This window comes from Typopeltis vanoorti, chromosome 5 (genome assembly GCF_054136105.1).
Source record: "Typopeltis vanoorti isolate ZY-2024b chromosome 5, IOZ_Tvanoo_1.0, whole genome shotgun sequence".
NCBI classification, from domain to species: domain Eukaryota; kingdom Metazoa; phylum Arthropoda; class Arachnida; order Uropygi; family Thelyphonidae; genus Typopeltis; species Typopeltis vanoorti.
The window spans coordinates 76,225,636-76,246,008 of NC_143553.1; the positions used below are offsets into that span (position 1 = coordinate 76,225,636).

Sequence of the window (20,373 nt, forward strand, 5' to 3'; positions counted from 1 at the left end):
CATCTCTTTCAACAAGAGCTTGTCATAAGGCTGCTGCTGTAACTGCGTGGTTTGTACATCACCACACTTGACTGGCCTCCACAAAGCCATGATATCAACCTTATTGAACATTTGTGGGATGAACTGGAGCATTGGGTGAGATCACAGGACATCTGCCCCCCCCCTCCCCCCCAACATTCAAGGACCTCGTTACATACCTATGGGAAGACCCAAAATTCCTACTGATTGCTATTGTATGCTTGTGGAAAGTATCCCCTGTAGGATTTCTGCAGTCATTGCAGTGAAAAGAGGTCCTACATCTTATTAAGGTGGGTGCCATGGTGTTTTTTTCCTCACTATGGTATCAGTTGACGTCTTTCAATGTGTGTGTGTGTGTGTACACACATATCAGAACCACTGCTGCTATTTCTACTTAGTGTGTGTATACAGTACATAGATCTGTTAAAGGGGAACTTTTGTGTTTGCAGTCTACTTATGTAACAGAAAATTGACAAATGCATTGGACAAAAGTGATGTATACACAGTGACAAGTTTACTAAATTACAGCAGATGGGTTAGATAATAGACGAGTTGGATAGTTGGTTACATGGACAGATAGGTAACATGGAGTTGTAATGGAGAATGCTCTTTGGGGGCATCACCCCAAATGCGAGAGTAACATTTGATAGTTGGGTTGATTTGTGATCCTAGTTTTTATATCAAGGAGGCAATGATTGTAATTTGTTTATGCAAAGAGAGGTTTAATGTCAGGGTAATGCCAAGAAGAGAAATCTCATTTTATCCAGGGATTTGAGTGTTGTCTAAGGTAAAAATTGGAAGGGAATGATTCTTTTTTTGTGGGAAATAAGGCAGAATTGTGTTTTTCTAGCATGTAAATTTAGAAGGATATTTGAACCAAATTCGAGAATGGCTTGGAAATCAGATGAGAATAGTGGAGGTTGATGCTCTGTAAATTGTGGTGATTTGTGTAGTGCATGGTTTGTCAAATGAAGAGTTCAATGTACTTCTGTAAGTGAAATTGTGTATTGTTGGCAGTCAACTGGAGTAAATTATTGATACACAGAAGAAAGAGGATGGGTAAAAGAACAGAGCCTTAATGAATCTCAGCATTATCATTATGATGTCACATCGGACAGCCAATCCTGAATCCAGTTGACCAATCTGACATTCAGACCCATGTGCTGCAACTTAAATATCAGCTTATCATGTGGCACCCTGTCAAATGTCAAACCTGAGAAAGAGGGTGAGGAGTGGTTTCTTTGCATGGAGGGTGGTTGAGCCATGGAATGCATTGCCTGATGAAGTGGTGAGGCCGAGAACGGTCAATGCATTTAAGGAGTGGTATGATAGACTTTGTGTTTCCTAGGAAGGACCTCCCTCAATGAGTCTTTTGACTCCATGGAGGCCTGAATAATAATAATAATCTTCAAGGAGTCCAGGGACTCATCACAGGAAGGGCACACAACAATTCGCTGTCCCTTTTACTTATCCTCCAACTTACTTTCTTACTTATCCTCGAACCTCCAACTACATGACACTACTATCACCAGCCACGAACACAGTGCCATCTACTGCCCACCAATACTACTAGTATATATTGTCTATAAATTGTGTGTGTTCTTATGGCTGATTTGTATGTGGGATGAAACACCTGCGTTTCCAGGGGGGGGGGACCCTGCTACCTCCATATGAGATCAGATAATTCACCTTCAAGGTGGGCATAAGTGTATAAAGATTGAACTGTTGAAGTGGAAGAAGGTCATTTCTTTGTCCAAGGAGAGTTAGTACCTTATGTTTGCAAATTAGTGACTGAGGAGACTTCTTCTGCCCACCTTCAACAAGCTCTTAAACATCCAGCTTAAAAAGATGTTCTGGGGTTGTTTTACACCTGATTGTCTAGTATCACTTGTGCCTGTTGATTGTATGAAAAGTGACCAATACATAAAAATATTGGAGAAAAGAGTGGTCCCACAAATTCAAAGAGACAAAGAACTTATCTTCCAACAGAACTTTGACAGACTGTCATGTCAGAAACATTAATCCCACTAGCTGCCAAGTTTCTATTTAAGTCTACAGCAGACCATCTTGGATTCATTTTGCTTTTCCTAACTATTAAATGATCTTGAGTAAGTGTAGTTCTTTTTTCTCCTGCATTTTCCTTTTCTATCAGAAGAAAAGGTACCTGTCTCCCTAAACCTCTTTAAAATCACATTAACAGTACCTAAAACAACACCACACTAATTGGTCATTTGTCTTTTAGTCTTAGATATGTGCTGAGAAAGAGTACATATTTTCAAATGCTTTCTTGCAGATGTATCCATTTTATGGCTACACAAAATGAATAAAACACTATGAATGTCAACTTGTTTGCACTATTAATAAACATTATAGAGACAGTTGAAACATGCAGTACTCAACCAAAATGGTGAACTAAAGCTGAAAATAGTAAACCAAAACCATTATTGTGAACTGAAACAAAAAACCAAAACATTGATACAAATTTGGCTTGTTCAAATAATTTGTTCACTATTGTACAGAGCCATGGAGCACTTTTTGGATTACTTTGGTGAAATTTTCAATGCATACGTTTCAGTTGGAAAGTGAAAGACAGTATTCCAACCAAGGGAATGAGACATAAAGTTATGAAGGTTGTCCCACTTGGCATTGTTATAATGCCAAGCAACTCTTTATAGAGAGCGGCTTTGTGAGTGTTATTCCATGGGATAGGAGATATGCACTAATTATAATCTGAATTACCCAGAGGACATACAACATTTATAGTGTACTTGAAAAGGTCACAGATGAAGAGATCTGGGATGTTAGGGGAGTGGTTGAAATTATCTAGTATTTAGGCATGTGAACAATTTGTGTAAGTATCCCCACCTGCTTGGTCTCTGCAACTGGAGGAGGAAAATCAGTTGGTGTTGCAAATATTAAAATCTCCAAGGAAAACAACTTTGCTTTTGGGAAAGTGGAACTGGCAAAAAACTGACATTCAAGGAGTCATAGAGTTCGGAATGGTTGGTGACATTAGGAAAGCGATAGAGACAGCAGATGAATTTGAATAGGATAGAGGAATTTTCAGCCAAAGAATCAGTTGGGTGATTCTACATTAGATGCTCTCTAGGTGATTCTACATTAGTTCACTCTGGCATGTTATTCTACATTAGTTCACTCTGGCATGTTATGTCAGAGTGAACATATGTAAAGACACTACTCTGGAGTTGAAAAGAGCTAGAGTGTTTAGGAAACCTGAGATGAATACTGCTTGAGGAGGTTGAAATTTGATTTTCTGCCAGGAAGAGTTAGTGGGATTTTGAAGACTGGAGGTGGAAGTGAAAACTGTTGATGTTGGAAATGAGACTGCATATATTTATGAAGTGGATTTGGAAGTTTCTTTGGTTTTGTTGTTGACCACTTGGATCACATACACATTTCCTATGCACTGCCTATATTCTGGTTTTCACAGTGGCTAGTAGTAGCACTTGGCTTCCACACAAGTATTCTTCTTTTGTAGTTAATATTGCAGCAATTGTCATTGGTTTGACATTTTCTTTTGATGGCCTTGTTCCCAATGGATGAAGTTAAAGTTGGGCTGGACTTGCATACATAGTCAAGGAGTGGTGTCAAGTCACCACTTAAATCTGATGTGTTCACTAGTATGTTACGGGTCACTTTAATGGGCATGGAAAGTTCCTTTCATTTTTTTTTTCTTTTGTTCATGGGTCTAAGGCAGTCACACCTAACACTTTTTCTGAAATTGAAGTTATATTCACCAGCTAATTTAATGATACCCATCCTTTAGCACATCATCACCTTCTGTATGGAAAATATGAAAAATATGAGAAACTAGGAAAAAATATATTTTTTGTATTTTTTAAATTTATTATTTAAGTCTGGAAACTCTGCTTTTGAAAAAGTTTTTTTGGGTTTCTATAGCAAGGTTTCCAGATTTGTAAATAATAAATTTAAAAAATACAAAAAATATATGTATAAAATTGATGGAAATAGAAAAAAAAAAATCCTTAGCCCACTCACGACACAAAATGTACTATGGATTTGCAAATAACCTTTTGTGGTGGGAGCAACATAAAATATGCATTTTGTGAAGAAACTTTGAAGGAGGAATTGAGAGATCTGGAAATGATAGTGGATAGGGACTTGAAGCTCCTGGTCACATTCTGAAATCATCACATCAGATTGTGGTAATGGTGAGAAGGAACAGAAATAAAGAGGTTATGGATCCATTGTATAAGATCTTAGGCCAGCTTGGTCACCGGTTTTCATGGAGATGAGGGTATATTAGAAAGGGAATAATGGTGGTAGATGAATTTCACCACATGGTATAAAACTATCTATCCACAGTGTTGATCTGAGATAAGTTTACAATTTTAGCTGTCATCTAAGCTATTAAAAAAAAAAAAACTATGCCACACATAACATAGGTATAACTGCATGAAGTATTGTTAACATATGATCCTTTTGTGAAGGAAATATTTGCCTTTTCGAGGATATGATGAGCCATTTAGATCTATTATGCTTTGGTCACTGGTTGAGTTTTAAAATTTCTCCACTCAGAGAGTGGAGTCCTTGAATAGGAAGTTGGTATAAGCATATCCTCGGTGTGTCAAGTGTGCATCATAGTTAATGACAAAGAAGTATTTTATATATATATATATATTATTATTATTATTATTATTCCTGACACCTCCAAGGAGTCTGAAGACTCATCGCGGGAGGATGCCTACAACTCTCAACCACTACATCGAACTTCTACTACTAATCATCTCCATCAACGCCATCTATCGCCCACCACAACTAGTATTTTTTTGTCTGTAAATTGCGTGTGTTCTGAAGGGCTGATTTGTCTGTATGCGGGATGAAAAACCCGAGTTTCCGAGAGAAAAAACCCTGCTATCTCCGTATGAGATCGGCTAACTCACCTTCGATTGAAATCGTCCAGATAAAGATTCCTCCCGTCGCGATGAGAATCGAACCTAGGCCTATTCCAATCGAAGGGCGCAATGTACCGTTGTTCTTCCAATTGCACTACGGAGGCGACACATACATGCTGTTTGGAAAGAAGACAACCATAGTGTGAGGAAAAAACAGCCATAGCACCCACCTCAATAAGATGTAGGACCTTCTTTCACTGCGATGACTGCAGCAATCCTACAGGTCATACTTTCCGCAAGCATACAATAGTTGTCAATGGGAATTTTGGACCATTCTTCCTGTAGGCATATAATGAGGTCCTGAGTTGTTGTGGGTCAGGCATCTCTTGACCTCACCCAATGCTCTAATTCATCCCCCAGATGTTCAGTAGGGTTGGGATCAGGACTTTGTGGATATCAGTCAAGTGTGGTGATGTTTGTGTCCACAAATCATGCATTTACATCAGCAGCCTTATGACATGGTGCATTGTCTTGCTGAAAAAGACAATAATCAGTTCCATAGAAATACCACAGATTACAAAGCATTGCATTAGCCAGAATGTTCAGATACCTCTTGAAGTTCAATGTTTGTGGCACCACAAACAGAAAAAACAGGATGCTGCCACCTCTAAATTTCATAATTGGGGTTATGCACTCTGGTAAGAGACGTTCACCAATCATCCACTGTTCATCTACTTGGTAGAGCGTATAGTGTGATTTGGCACTTCATAACACTGCTTTCCAAGCTTCACGTTTCACTGTACACATTCTTTGTACCACTGAAGATGATGCTGCATTGGTTTGGGTAATGTGGAGCTTGCATATTGCAATTCTACCATGGAAACTGATGTTGGGAGCATTGGTTCTTAATGTTTTTGTGCACATTCATGTTCCAGTCAATGTCCAGAACTCCACATTCAATCTATCAGCCAATGAATGGCAGTTTTTACATATTATCCTTCGTGGCATCCTACAGTCATGCTTGGTGAGTGTGGCGGGTTGTCCACTGTAGGTAGCACTTGCAGTTGACTCCCTGCTCTTCCATCTCAGTATGGTATCACTGATTGTTGACCTTGGATGACCCAATTTGTCAACAATTTGCCAAACAGATAGGCTTGCAACATGGCATCCTATCGCAAAGCCTCTTTCAAACTGTGTCAGTTCCCTTCTCACAGCCATTTCACCCAGACACAGTTGCATTGACTTGGGAGCATCATATTCCACCAGCTACAACCTACACCTGTCATCCATTGGCTGAAGATAACAAAAGCAGTATTCATTCAGCCAACCAGGCAGAATGTCGCTTGAATTCAGCTTTTTTATTTATTTTATTTTTTTTTATTTTTGTAAAGCTTCCTTCCACAAAAGGCTTATATAAATCTATAGTACATTCATGCCATTGGTCGGTTTAAGATTTTTTTTCTATTTTTATGGAGTTTATATCTTTTTTTGTATTTTCAATTTATTTTTTTACCAGGTTTGGAAATGGTGACCAAACATGGAACATTTTCAAGCCACTACAGATCTCCAGTAAATGGTGCAGTGGTCTCACACGAGACAATGAAATCCATTTCCTACCTATAGACATATAGACATTCACAAACATCCATGACCATAGTGGGATTCAACCTTGCAACCTGTTGGTTGGAGAGCAGGTATGCTAACCAGTTGGCCAACAATTCTTTTTAGCATTTTCTCATGTATGCTTGCATAAATCTTTGATGGTACATTCTATAGGTAATTTATAATTCTCACATTTAGTTTTATTCCCTTTTATGAATTAGTATGATGAGAGCTCTATTCTGATCAGGTCTTTGGGATTAATCTGTAAAACCTTTATACTGCTATATTTCAGCATTTTTGGTTAAATGGCATCTGCTCCAGCTTTTTTTTTGAGATTTCTGGAGGCTTTTATTCTACCTCTCCAGTAGTGATTATGTAATTCAGAGGCACTTGTGGCATAGATAATATTAACATCAACACCCAAACACAAGAGAATGAAACAATGTTTACTTATTACCAATCCTATCCTATTCCCTCATCCATACGGTTTGTTAGGGTAGCTATATGCCACCATACTAGGGAGATGTTTATGAGCAAGGTAGTTTCCTTCCTTGCTGTAGTATATTTATGATTGTAGCCGTGTGTGTTCATGGGACCAGTTGGCCTGTTTTGGGGGATGAAAAACCCGAGTTACTGGGAGAAAAACCCTCGACCTCATTATGAGACCGGTTAACTCACCTTTAGTTGAAAGAGACCAGATAAAGGTTCCTCACATCACTGACAGGAATTGAACCCCGGGTCTTTCTAACCAAAGGACTTTGTCTATACTGACTGAGCTATGGAGGCTCATTTATTATTTATTATATGAACCAGATATTTTGGATTGGATTGGAATTATCCATCTAGTCATAAGTGGATTATAAATTATGCAAATTTAAAGCAAAGCCAAACTTACAACACTCAGTAACCATTCCTAATAAGGGCCACATACTGAAAGGATAACAGCTAATTAACTGTAACAATATTAAAGATATAATGTATGTTTAAAAAACATTAATTATAATTACTGAGAATCAGAATTGCTCACTCTTTAATAGGCTGTCATCTATCATTCTAATCTAAACAATAGGCCATTAATTTGACTTAAATTAGAGTGATGCATCATGTAGTGATATTCTAAACTGTTGCTATTTATTACTACTTATAAGCCTGTTTGGTTACTGCTCCTTAGTAACGATTAATGTCTAATGCATTATTGTAATATCTTTATTCTAATTAGCAGTGCGCTTTTGCTTTCTTAACCTCTCTTACTTATTTTCGTATTATGTTTGTCCACCTTTCATGTTTACTAGTTGTATGCCTATGAACACTGGAAAATTTATTTGTTAAGACTGCACCACCAGTGTTTCTATATCGGCATAAGACTCAGTAATGCGTCCGGTAGATCTCTCTCTCTCACTAGCATAAATTCCTTCAAATAAGTTTATGTAAACAGTCATGGTTTCTCAAGTACTTCAACTATGCTTGATATGCCTCAGTTATTTCCTGCTGACAAGTCTGAGTTTATTTAGGAACAGTGCATTATAATTTAAAGAATCAGGCAGCACTCTATTGACATAAATAAAACACATTTATTTACATTAATTAAACGATAGGGAGATTACTCTCTCTACCTATCCGTTAGACTTTCAGCATAAAGAAACTTTCCCTTTTCAATACTAATTAACTCTACAATACAATTACCCAATTACTTCTCTGCTTATTAAATCAAATTATTGAAAACTGATTTACTCATTAAGAGGTTAGTTAACTATGCCAAGTTATTTCACAAATCTTATGCCAATCATTACCATTCCAAATGACTCTCTTATGGACACTTCTGATTACTATTAAGCTAATTCTTATCAGTCCATCTATAACATATCTCCTAGATTATAAAAGGAAATGTACAAAAAAAAAATAGAACAAACTTACAGAAGCTCTGTATCGCACATTCAATCAAAAGTCTTGCATTAAAGTCTTTATGGCTTTTCTTTCATCTCAAGTTTTAGGCCTGAAGGAGTGTCTTGCATCAGCAGTACCTCGTCCGGAATTGGCAGGCTGTGGACTGCAACCTGTGGTACTCGAATAACTCTGGCAAGAGGTTGATCTCCTGCGGCTTCCGAGCAAAACTGCTTTGGGTATTTACATCGGCTGTTCTCTCGTCATTCCCAATTTTCTCTTCTGGCATGGGTTCGCTGTAACGTCCGGTCCTCTGGACCCTACTCCGATACTTCTGCCTCTACTTGCCGACAATTGGCTCCTTGACTGCTGACTGATAGCTCTAACTGCTGCCTCCAATGACTGTAACTGCAGTCAGTTGGCAGCAGTTACAGTCAGTTGGCAGCAGTTACAGTTCCAATGACTGTAACTGCTGCCAACTGACTCCTCTCGATGTTAGGTTCAGTCCCTTTTTATTACATCTTCTCCGGGACCTTGCACGAAAGGTTGTAACCCTCGAAGTATACGGCACGACTCCTTGATCTTCCTTTAAGGCCAACCCGTTCTTTCTTCTCCTCTGTGCATTCCTTTGATCGTATCTTGTTGGGCAGTGGAAACTTGTCTGAACTTTTCAGATCTCTCAGGTACTGACTTTGAAGGTGTTTATGCGCAGAGCTCGTAAGCAACTTTCTCATACACTAAAATCATAAACAACTTTCTTATGCCCTCATATAGAGCTATTATACAAAGTTCCGGTGGCAAAGCATTGCCTTTGTTTTTGACATTCTAAAATATTGTTAAAGGAGTAAATACAGTTAATCCTTTAACAATATTTTAGAATGTCAAAAACAAAGGCAATGCTTTGCCACCGGAACTTTGTATAATAGCTCTATATGAGGGCATATAGAGCTATTATACAAAGTAGCTTGGAAATACGCTTTGGTATTTCCAAGCTACATCGAGTTTTACAATATCTCAGTTTATCCATAATATAACTTATCTTCAGTCATATATGCGATCTTTGATTCCTTTTGTCAGTACCAGTGACAGGGTATAGCATAAAGGCAGTCTGCCTCACAGCACCGCTTAATAAGGGTGCTCATTCTGCTATATTGCAGTAGGCGCCATATTATGGTACATCTTATGGTACATAAATATATAAAATATCATATATTTTACAACATCTGATGTAGATGCAATAGATTTATTTGAAGAATTATAAATTCTCTCAAAAATAATATAAGAGAAAAGTGGTCCTCACCAATTGAATGCAGTTTGCATATGTGATGAAAGGAGTGATTTGCCAATTGCCATATCACTTCAATGTCAGTTAATATTTAAAAATATGGATGTGTTCTTTTAGTGAGACATGATTTTTGATATGGAACGTTAATATTCCATATTTTACTGAAAATATAGTATTCGTTATAAAAGCTGGAGCAAATTCAGTAACTACAAATAATTACATTAATTTCTCTACATTTTAATGTGGTAATGAATCACGTTCTATCTTCTTCTTCTTACTACATATTATGCCTTACTGGCCTGTTACAGAGCTGACTTGAACTCTTCTAAGTCGTACCCATTCCGAGGATAAGGTGACTAGCCCTATGCCTCCCGGTATATCCTGTGGCTGTATCTCGTGTTTTCACGGGGCTGGTTTGCCTGCTTGCAGGAGGAAAAACCCCATATAAACTGGGGAGAAAAACCCTGCTCTCCATGCCCAAGACTGGCTAACTTGGCTATGTCTGAGAAAGATCCTTAAGCTCCTCACATCAGCAACGGGAATTGAACCCAGGACACACTCTTTTCTCAGGCATATGATTGCGAAGCGCATAGCTAGGGACAAATTTTATCATACACATATATATATATATATATATATACAGGGTGTTCGGGATAAATTTGACAGTTTCGTAAGGAAAAAGAAAATCTTCTTTGTATCTATTAAATTTAATGAATTGACAAAAAAACATTACAGGCAGAGTTAATTACAATACTATCAACAAGATTTACTCAAAATAACCACCATTAGCATCGATCACAGCTTCAATTCTGCTTCGGAACCTCGAACAAGCTGATGCTACAGTCTCCCTGGGAAGGGCCGCAAAAACTGTTTTAATTTTATCCATTAACTGGGCTTTTGTATTACTGGAAGTGCGATTGGTGTCTTTTTCAACTGCGCCCCATACAAAATAATCCATGGGGTTAAGGTCTGGGGAGTTTGGAGGCCAAACATTTGGACTGGTGAAGTCGTAGAAATTTTCAGACAACCATTTTTGACTTTTCCCAGAGGTGTGGCAAGGGGCCGAATCCTGCTGCCATATATACGGCCTACCATTGCCTACCCTTGTTATCCAGGGCTTGACTACAGTTAGCAACTCCACGAACAAAGCCCGAATTCCAATGCCAGGGTTCTTCAACACCTGTTCCTGCAGATTTGCGAGGAATTCTGCTGTACGAACGCAATCAGATCGTCTGCTAGGGATCTTTCTTCTTGCTACATCCTCGTAGTCACCATTGCAAGTCTCTAGTTCATGCCTGATTGTTTTTACTGTATTCAGGGAGCATTGGGCAGCAGTCGTAATATCCTTATTTTGATGGCGGGCACGAATCATCATGATACAAGTTATTCTCTTCCATGATTCAGGTGGGTTCCAGCTATCCATCCTTTCTGACATCTTGTATGTGAATGAAGAAGGGTCCAAACTTTTAAATGAAGAGAAGTGTGTGTTAATACATGTAGCTTACGGAAAAATATAATTAATTATAAATATGTCAAATTTATCCCGAACACCCTGTATATATATAAAACCAAAATCTTGTAAAAATTTATCCCAACGTAACCACTGCCCTAAGGATATTGTTAAGAATTCCTGTTAGCGTAGCAAGTGTGGAAAGAAATTTTTCCATGCTTTAACTGATTAAAAATTATTTGCGAAGAGCAATGACCCAATAAAGATTGGTTGGTCTAGCAACTATATCGACAGATGTGGATATAGTTTATAATTTAAATTTAGAAGGGTTTGAAAACAGTTTTATTGTGCGATATCCCCGTAGAGCAAACATTTAATTAATATTATTATATAACTGTTTTGCATTAATGTTTCTCTTGTAATAAAAACAAAATAGTAATTGGAGATTTTCTTATATTTTTGTCTTATAATCTATCAGGGATGATATTTAATTGTTTGCTTCAGGGCACAATCTAATCTGGCAACGGCCCTGCCTTTTGCGGTACTCTTTCCTCCATTGCTAAGGTTTTTAAAGTAGTCTCCAAAACATTTTCCCACTTTCATGATGTGTACTTTTTTTTCTTTTTTTTTTTTTTTGAAAATTTTAAGTTTGCATATATGATGAAAGGAGTGATTTGCCAATTGCCATATCACTTCAATGTCAGTTAATATTTAAAAATATGGATGTGTTCTTTTAGTGAGATATGATTTTTGATATGGAACATTAATACTCCATATTTTATATTCATATTTTACTGTTGAAAGTTTATCCGCAAGGAGATGTGTTTTGCATTATAGGAGATACTGTGTGTTGGTATCTTGCTCCACCTTTGCAAGGAGTTGTCCTGGTGTTGTACCACCTTACCCCAGTCCTGAAGATACTTTCAGGCGCAAACTTTGTTTGCTCACACTTGGATAAAGGATTAAACTAAATTTATCATATTTTACTGAAAATATAATATTCAGTATAAAAGCTGGAGCAAATTCGGTAAATACAAATAATAATATTAATTTCTCTACATTTTAATGTGGTAATGAATCATGAACAGATCTAAATGTGCAATAGGTTTATAAGTTTATAATCTTTCGTGGATAGAATTGCTATAAAAGGAGAATGTCAGGATGCTAAGACTAACTAAAAAATGGAGATCTGGTCATCCATGCATAATTTTTGAAAAAACAAATAGGAATTTTGAATAAACTAAATCTTCTGTGTATGTACACAATTATTTATTAGCTAGTATTTAATAATAAGAATTTGTTTGTTGATTTACTTTAAATAGAATTTTCCATTTTCAGTTCTCTTTCTTCTTACAGAATGACCGAAATGGTGATATTTTTAGGCAATGCCCTCCTTGATATCTCAGCATCCTGTAATGATGATTTGCTAACAAAATATCACCTGAAAGCTGATGAGGTTATTGAAGCCACAGAACAACATTCTGATCTTTTTAATGAACTGATGGAGCTTTCTCCAGTGATAACTCCTGGTGGTTCAGCCCAAAATTCTGCACGAGTAGCACAGTGGATCTTACAAGATTGTGGAAAGGAAACTGTTGTTTTCATTGGTTCTATTGGTCAGGATGATAATTCAAAATTGCTCACTGAAAAGATTACATCATCTGGTGTAAAGGCCCTTTATCAACATCATTCAATTCCAACAGGGATTACTGCAGGTCTGGTAACAGCTGATGGGCGTAGGACATTATGTGCAAGATTGGGAGCTGCCTCATTATTGGATGTAAACTTTTTAAATGAAGAAGTAAAAAAGTCTATCGAAACAACTAAGATAATATATGCAGAGGGTTTCTTATTATCTAGTAATTCAAAGTGCCTATTTCATGCAGCAAAATTAGCCAGTGAACATAATAAAATATTTGCAACAAATTTATCAGGTGAGTATATTTGTCAGTTACACTCAGAGCCATTAAAACAATGCATAGATTATGCTGATATAGTAATAGGGAATGTCTTGGAGGCAAAATCCTTTGTTCAAAAACTGGATGGAAATACTGATGATGCAGAAAGTATTGCAAAATATATTGCATCACTACCACATGAAAAACGGCATTCACGCATTGTTGTTATAACTCAGGGTCCAGATCCTGTTATTGTAGCAGAATCAGAAAATGTAAAATCATATTCAGTTCCTGCAGTAAAAGAAATTGTAGATACAATTGGCTGTGGTGATGCATTTGTTGGTGGTTTTTTGGCTATGCATGCTCAAGGTAAAGATATAGAATGTGCAGTTCAGTGTGGAATTTATGCTGCAGGAGAAGTTGCAAAATATCGAGGTTGCATTCTTCCCTCACATGTTCCACAGTTACCACATGGTATTGATTAACAATAGTATATTAAATTACAAAGGATTTTTATAGTTTTTAGTGAATTATTTTGAATTCGACTTTGATTTAAACTAGGATTAAAAAATGATGTTACTTTTCAGGGGAGACTCTCTCACACACACACAAAAAATGCAAAATATCGAGGTTGCACTCTTCCTTCACATGCTCTACAGTTACCACATGGTATTGATTAACAGTAATATATTAAATTACAAGGGATTTTTATAGTGTTTTTAATGAATTATTTTAAATTAGACTTCGATTTAAACTGGGAGTTAACAAAATGATGATACTTTTCAGGGCAGACTCTCTCTCTCTCACACATATACACACACACACACACACACCATGTTATGCATAAACTATAAAAGCAAACTGTTACTCCTTTGTTTTGATTTTAAATCCACAAAAATGTATGGTATTTTATTTTTATAAGTTCTATAATTACTGTAAGTTAATTCAACTGAATTCTGTGTGTGCAGCAATATTTATTGTTTTAATTTTTTTTTTTAAGTTACTGTTAGTTACTATGCTTTTAATCAGAAATTCTTACATACTGTAAGAAGAGACTGTATGACTTAACATCATTCTTCCCTCTCCATGTAGTGTAGCATTTTCTTTTTTCCAAGAGTGTGATATCATTTAAGGATGATCTCCTGATTAAAAAAATATATGAAAAAATTGTCAGTAATTCAATATCTTAAAACTGAAGATGAAAATTGAAATTTCTAAAAGAATTATTTTACTACATCAAAGTTAAAGGTGAGAGGTGATTTAAAGTGTACTCAAGAACAAATTAAGATTACAAAATTCTTTGATGTTGTTAATTTTCTGATGAATGTATCAAAGTTTTATTAAAAGGATTTTATCTGTATTTAATAATGCTTTCTAGTAATAATGCACAAGTATGCAGGAACTTATAGAAAAATGTTTTAACAAAATGAAAAACAACAACGAAAAAAGTTCAGAACATTTCGAGTAATCAAACTTATCTGTGGTGTGAGTTAGGGTTTTCTGTGCTCACTTTAGGTAATTAGTGTATTATAATGTTATAATATACATTATAATACACTAATTACCTAAAGTGAGCACAGAAAACCTAACTCATACCACAGATGAGTTCAATTACTCAAAGTCCGTGCAGTTAGCCTAGTGACTATGCGCTTCGCAACTACAGGGTGTTCGGGATAAATTTGATATTTTTATAATTAATTATATTTTTCCGTAAGCTACATGTATTAACACACACTTCTCTTCATTTAAAAGTTTGGACCCTTCTTCATTCACATACAAGATGTCAGAAAGGATGGATAGCTGGAACCCACCTGAATCATGGAAGAGAATAACTTGTATCATGATGATTCGTGCCCGCCATCAAAATAAGGATATTACGACTGCTGCCCAATGCTCCCTGAATACAGTAAAAACAATCAGGCATGAACTAGAGACTTGCAATGGTGACTACGAGGATGTAGCAAGAAGAAAGATCCCTAGCAGACGATCTGATTGCGTTCGTACAGCAGAATTCCTCGCAAATCTGCAGGAACAGGTGTTGAAGAACCCTGGCATTGGAATTCGGGCTTTGTTCGTGGAGTTGCTAACTGTAGTCAAGCCCTGGATAACAAGGGTAGGCAATGGTAGGCCGTATATATGGCAGCAGGATTCGGCCCCTTGCCACACCTCTGGGAAAAGTCAAAAATGGTTGTCTGAAAATTTCTACGACTTCACCAGTCCAAATGTTTGGCCTCCAAACTCCCCAGACCTTAACCCCATGGATTATTTTGTATGGGGCGCAGTTGAAAAAGACACCAATCGCACTTCCAGTAATACAAAAGCCCAGTTAATGGATAAAATTAAAACAGTTTTTGCGGCCCTTCCCAGGGAGACTGTAGCATCAGCTTGTTCGAGGTTCCGAAGCAGAATTGAAGCTGTGATCGATGCTAATGGTGGTTATTTTGAGTAAATCTTGTTGATAGTATTGTAATTAACTCTGCCTGTAATGTTTTTTTGTCAATTCATTAAATTTAATAGATACAAAGAAGATTTTCTTTTTCCTTACGAAACTGTCAAATTTATCCCGAACACCCTGTATATGCATGGAGGAGGAGTGGCCTGGGTTCGATTCCTGTCTACGACGTGAGGAGCTTAAGGATTTTTCTCAGCCATAGCCAAGTTAGCCGGTCTTGGGTGTGGACAGCAGGGTTTTTCCTCCCACAAACAGGCAAACCGGCCCTGTGAACACACACTGCTACAATCAAAAAAATACATCCTCCCCCCCACACACACTCACCCAGCAGCAGGCTTGGCGACAGGCCGGTTGGGGGTTGTACTAACAAAAAAGTTGCATCAAAAATATAACACACGGACCCTACATTGGAAGCGGGATAAATGCGTAGAGGAAGAAGAAGAAGAAGTGTATTATAATGTAAAAAGACAGAAAGAAACTAAAAGATCTGAAAAGAAAATGGAAGCATCAAACTGTAGACCAATGGATTTCTACAGTGGTAGTTAAGTTTTGAAAAAAAAAAAAAACATGCTTTCATATTCACTTTTAACAATATCTGACAAACACCAATAAAAATAAGATACATCATTACTTAGTCATCTAAACCAAATCCACTCTTACCAGAAACCCAAATAGTAGCTAATCAACCCCAGTCCATCTTCTGTGTCCAAATTACACAAACACATGGCTGGTATTTGTTCCTTTGTAAGAATCAGCACTGGCCAGAGAATACTCAGCATAGAAAAGTGAAATTTATTCCTAGATGATCTTAATATTCCTAGCTACCTACCTATTACAACACTGACCAAGTTGGATGATATGCAGAAGTTTTTGCCTGTAACCTGTCCAAATGCACTGGACAGGTTACCTCTCCTCTCAGTAACTCAGATAACATCTTGTGCAAGTTTCCTTTAACAGGACACCTTTTCTTCAACCCCAGCCTCTTATCCATTGTCACCACAAAGGTACTATGTGGGATGACCTCCCAACTTTGCTCTTCTTTTCCATGGTCAGATTATTGCTGCTGTGAGTGGGTCATTGTCTGCACTGTTGAAATTATCAGATATGAAAGCCTTCATTCCCAATTCTATCTAGAATTCTCATCCACTTTCCGACCATTGGTTCAACAGAAGGTACCTAGAGTCTGAATAATAAATCAAGTAGGGGTTAAATGGATGAATAACACCATTAAGCTGCAAAAAAAGAAACAACTGTGGAGGGAATATAAGGAGAAAGGTGACCGGCAGGCGCATGAACGGTATAAAGTGCAGGCCAGAAGGGTAACGAGTGTGGTAAGAAAAGAAAAAGCGGATTATGAAAGAACATTAGCCATGCAGGCTAAAGAGAATCCCGAACAGTTTTTTCTTCGATTTGTTGCAATTAAAAGAAAAAATGTATATGGCAGAATGATTTTAAAGAATGCCGATGGTAGGGAGGTAACCGAATCAGTTGATATAGTGGAATTACTGAGCAAGCACTTTGCAAGAGTATATCATCCAGGTGGTGACATTGCAGGAATGAATGAACCAATAGCTTATATGGGAATTGTGGTGAATGAAGTGGAGGTGAATAGTCTATTACAAAACCTCAATGTCAATACATCTGTGGGATTGGATGGTATACCAGCTCATGTTGTACGTGAAGAGGCTAAAGAATTGTCAGTGCCCTTGACCATTTTGTTTAATTTGAGTCTCTGGTCTGGGTTAGTCCCAAGTGGGTGGAAAGAGGGAAAAATAGTTCCACTGCATAAAGGAGGTTCCAAGACTGCTGTTGTAAATTACCGACCGATCAGTATATCAGAAATCATCAAGGTCTTGGAGAAAATAGTCAAGAGGAAAATATAGGATTGGATAGATGAAAATGAGATACTCTGTGGGGTACAGCATGGTTTTGTGAAGGGTAGATCATGTCTCAGTAACTTGATCACGTTTTATAACATAGTGACAGCTGAACTGGATAAGGGTAATGGGTTTACCGTGATTCTACTGGACCTTGCTAAGGCCTTTGACAGGATACCACATGGAATTCTGATCAGTAAACTGCAGCATATGTGGATGGATATAGGGTTGGTGAGATGGATAGGAGGGTGGTTGATGGAGAGATATCAGAGAGTGGTTTATTCAGGAGTAAAGTCCAAAAGATGGCCTCTGACTAGTGGCATGCCACAGGGTTCCGTTTTTTGACCACTGCTATTTAATTTGTTTATTAACGATATAGGAAAGGATCTGAGAGGAAGTGTTAATTTGTTTGCTGATGATGCAAAGTTGGATAGAGCAATAGTGAGTGCACAGGATGTCAAAATTTTGCAGGATGATTTGGATAGTTTGGAGGACTGGGCTAAGGAGAATGGATGTCAATTTAATGTGGCAAAGTGTAAGGTTATGCATTTTGGGGTGAAAAGATTAGCAGCAGTATATCACATTGGTTGAACCATACTCCAGGAGATTGACAAGGCCAGGGATTTGGGAGTGTTGGCGGATAGGGAGTTGAAGTTTAGGGGGCACATCGCAAAAGTAGCTTAATCAGCTCATCAAACCACTTGGTTGCTGAAAAATACTTTAACAAACAGAGATAAACAGGTTATTGTTCCTCTGTATCAAGCCTTGATAAGACCCCATGTAGACTACTGTGCACCCATATTGCCCAGATATGGGTGCCAGGGTTTCATCTTGAATGGGAGGAGATGGAGAGGATCCAGAGACGGGTGACCAAGATGATAGCAGGTCTATGGAATGAACCTTATGAGAACAGGTTGAAGATTTCTGGGTTGCAGAAATTGGTTGATAGGCAGAAAAAGGGGGTAATATGATTGAGACATTCAAATTAATGAAGTGTTTCTATGAGATTAATTCAGAAGATATTTTTGAGAATAGGACTGGTGATGGGAGGACTAGGGGCCATGCATGGAAGCTTGCCAAGAGTGTTAGCAAGGGTGTTAGAGCTAGGTTTTTATGAGTTGAATAAGCTGCCATGACTGTGAATGAGTTCAAGGCGAGGTATGATAGATAATGTGTGAATGTCGAATAATTGTTCTTGACATGATGTTAGGGCCTCCCTTGATGAGTCTATCGACTCCTTGGAGTTACCCGTAATAATAATAATAAAAGGTGTACCAAAGTAGCCAAAGAAAAACACTCAGCTCGCTATAGTTATACTCAGCCTATGCTGAGACATGCATAAATGTAAAACAGTCATCAGTAAATTGAAATCTAGCTTCATTAACACATACCATTAAAAACTGCTTATGTTCAAATAGAAGCCTTGCCTTCTGATGCCTTTGCAAAGGCTTCAGATGCAACTTCTGTCTCTTTCATCCATATGGCACCATTCTTATACCACCTAAAGATAAAGCTTGCTTGGCATCATTTTCTTCAAACTTGCGTAGATAACCAAGAAAAATTTCCTCCTACCATACCAGAAACAGCATGTGAGATGTGTGATTTTTTGATATGAAAAGAATGCTTAACAACTTGAACTTTGAGTCTTCTGCTCTCAACCTATTCAAAAAAGAGAGAAATATGTGCTATTCAACCTACCAGTTAATCACATCACCTCAAGCCTCTTCAAAATAACATAGGATATCATCAAAAGTCAACTTCTCCATACGTGGAGCCCCATCTGTTAATCTGTGACTACCAGTATGGATTCAAACAGTCTAGATCCATGAAAAGGGCTGATATTTCCACAGTTTTTGATTGTATGTGTATTGAGGCCTGCTAACAAAATTGCCATTATTCAGTCTACTTGTCATCCTCTATAATTGAGTAGCCAGCTTTGTCTCCAATTGCTCACTGTATCATGGTTGATAGCTTCAAGCTTTGTTGCTTGTACAGAGTGCCTCAGGGTTCCGTTCTATCACCTTCCTTCTTTCTTCTATATATAAATGACCTTCCCCCAATCACCACTGATCTTATTTGCAGCTTTCCTAATACTATTCATCATCCTACTCATTCAACAAACTCTGCATTGCCCAGACATCTCAAACTTCAAGATCATTTGCAATGAGTACCTTAAACACTGATCTGCATCACATCCTTTAATAGGGCAGGGACAGTCTTGTCACCTCCAATGCCACCAAAACGCAGTCTTTCCTTTTCTCTTGCAAAAGGGATCTCAACTGATTTACTTTCAGTCTATCTCTCTCCTGGCATAAACACAAATCATTAGCTTCCTCACCCTCTAAAAAAGCTAGGCATTCTCTTCTGTTCATGATGGTATTTTTTTCACACACCCTGCTACTATCTACAAATTCCAAATCATCCTATGCTTAGAATGCTCAAATGTTTTGCGTAGTGCACGTAAGAATTTCCTAAAAATTCTTGATGCTGTCCAGAGGAAAGCACTTCATCTTATAAAGGATCCAGACTCATTTCAACCTCTATCTCACAGACAAACTGTTCACAGGTATTTTCATGGTCATCATTCCTGAATTGGTAGCCATCATTCCTCCACTTTCTGTGACCTGTTAAAACAAGAGCAACCACTCATTTATTCATACCATTTAAGCATATCTGCAAATACAAAGAATCTGCTTCTCATCCTCTGCCTCTGTCTTCTGGAACAGCCTTCTTCTAGAAGGTTCTTCCAGTTTTCTTTGAGAAAACTTCATGAGGAAGTTTTCCTAAATAACCACATCCTTCAACTCTTCAAAAAAATAAATAAAAATAAGAAGAAAAATAAAATAAAAATGTCAACAAACTTTCACCACCCTTACATTTACTCCACACACTGATATGTTATAGGTTCTTCTACTTATTGTGTACTGGATCGATGTGTGTGTGTTTATAATATAATTAAGTAAAAAATGGATACATAAAGACAATAGTCAAAAATAAGTAGCTTGTGAACCAATATTATTAAGAATAGACTAC

At 37.4% G+C, this 20,373-nt stretch overlaps 1 protein-coding gene across 6 annotated transcripts in view; it reads left to right on the top strand.

The window, feature by feature from the left end:
- The window catches only part of LOC150106552 (uncharacterized), a 54,752-nt gene extending 40,381 nt beyond the window's left edge, over positions 1–14,371 (top strand). For 4 of the 6 annotated variants that reach the window (XM_090393198.1, XM_090393195.1, XM_090393196.1 and 1 more), the window contains one exon: positions 12,470–14,371. In XM_090393198.1, the coding sequence (XP_090249324.1) occupies positions 12,471–13,496 (1,026 nt within the window). In that variant the 5' untranslated portion in view covers position 12,470 and the 3' untranslated portion in view covers positions 13,497–14,371. Of the gene's footprint in view, positions 1–12,451 lie in introns of all 6 variants that reach the window. The other 2 variants (XM_090393199.1, XM_090393197.1) reach the window with 1 other exon arrangement.
- Positions 14,372–20,373: the final 6,002 nt, after the last annotated feature.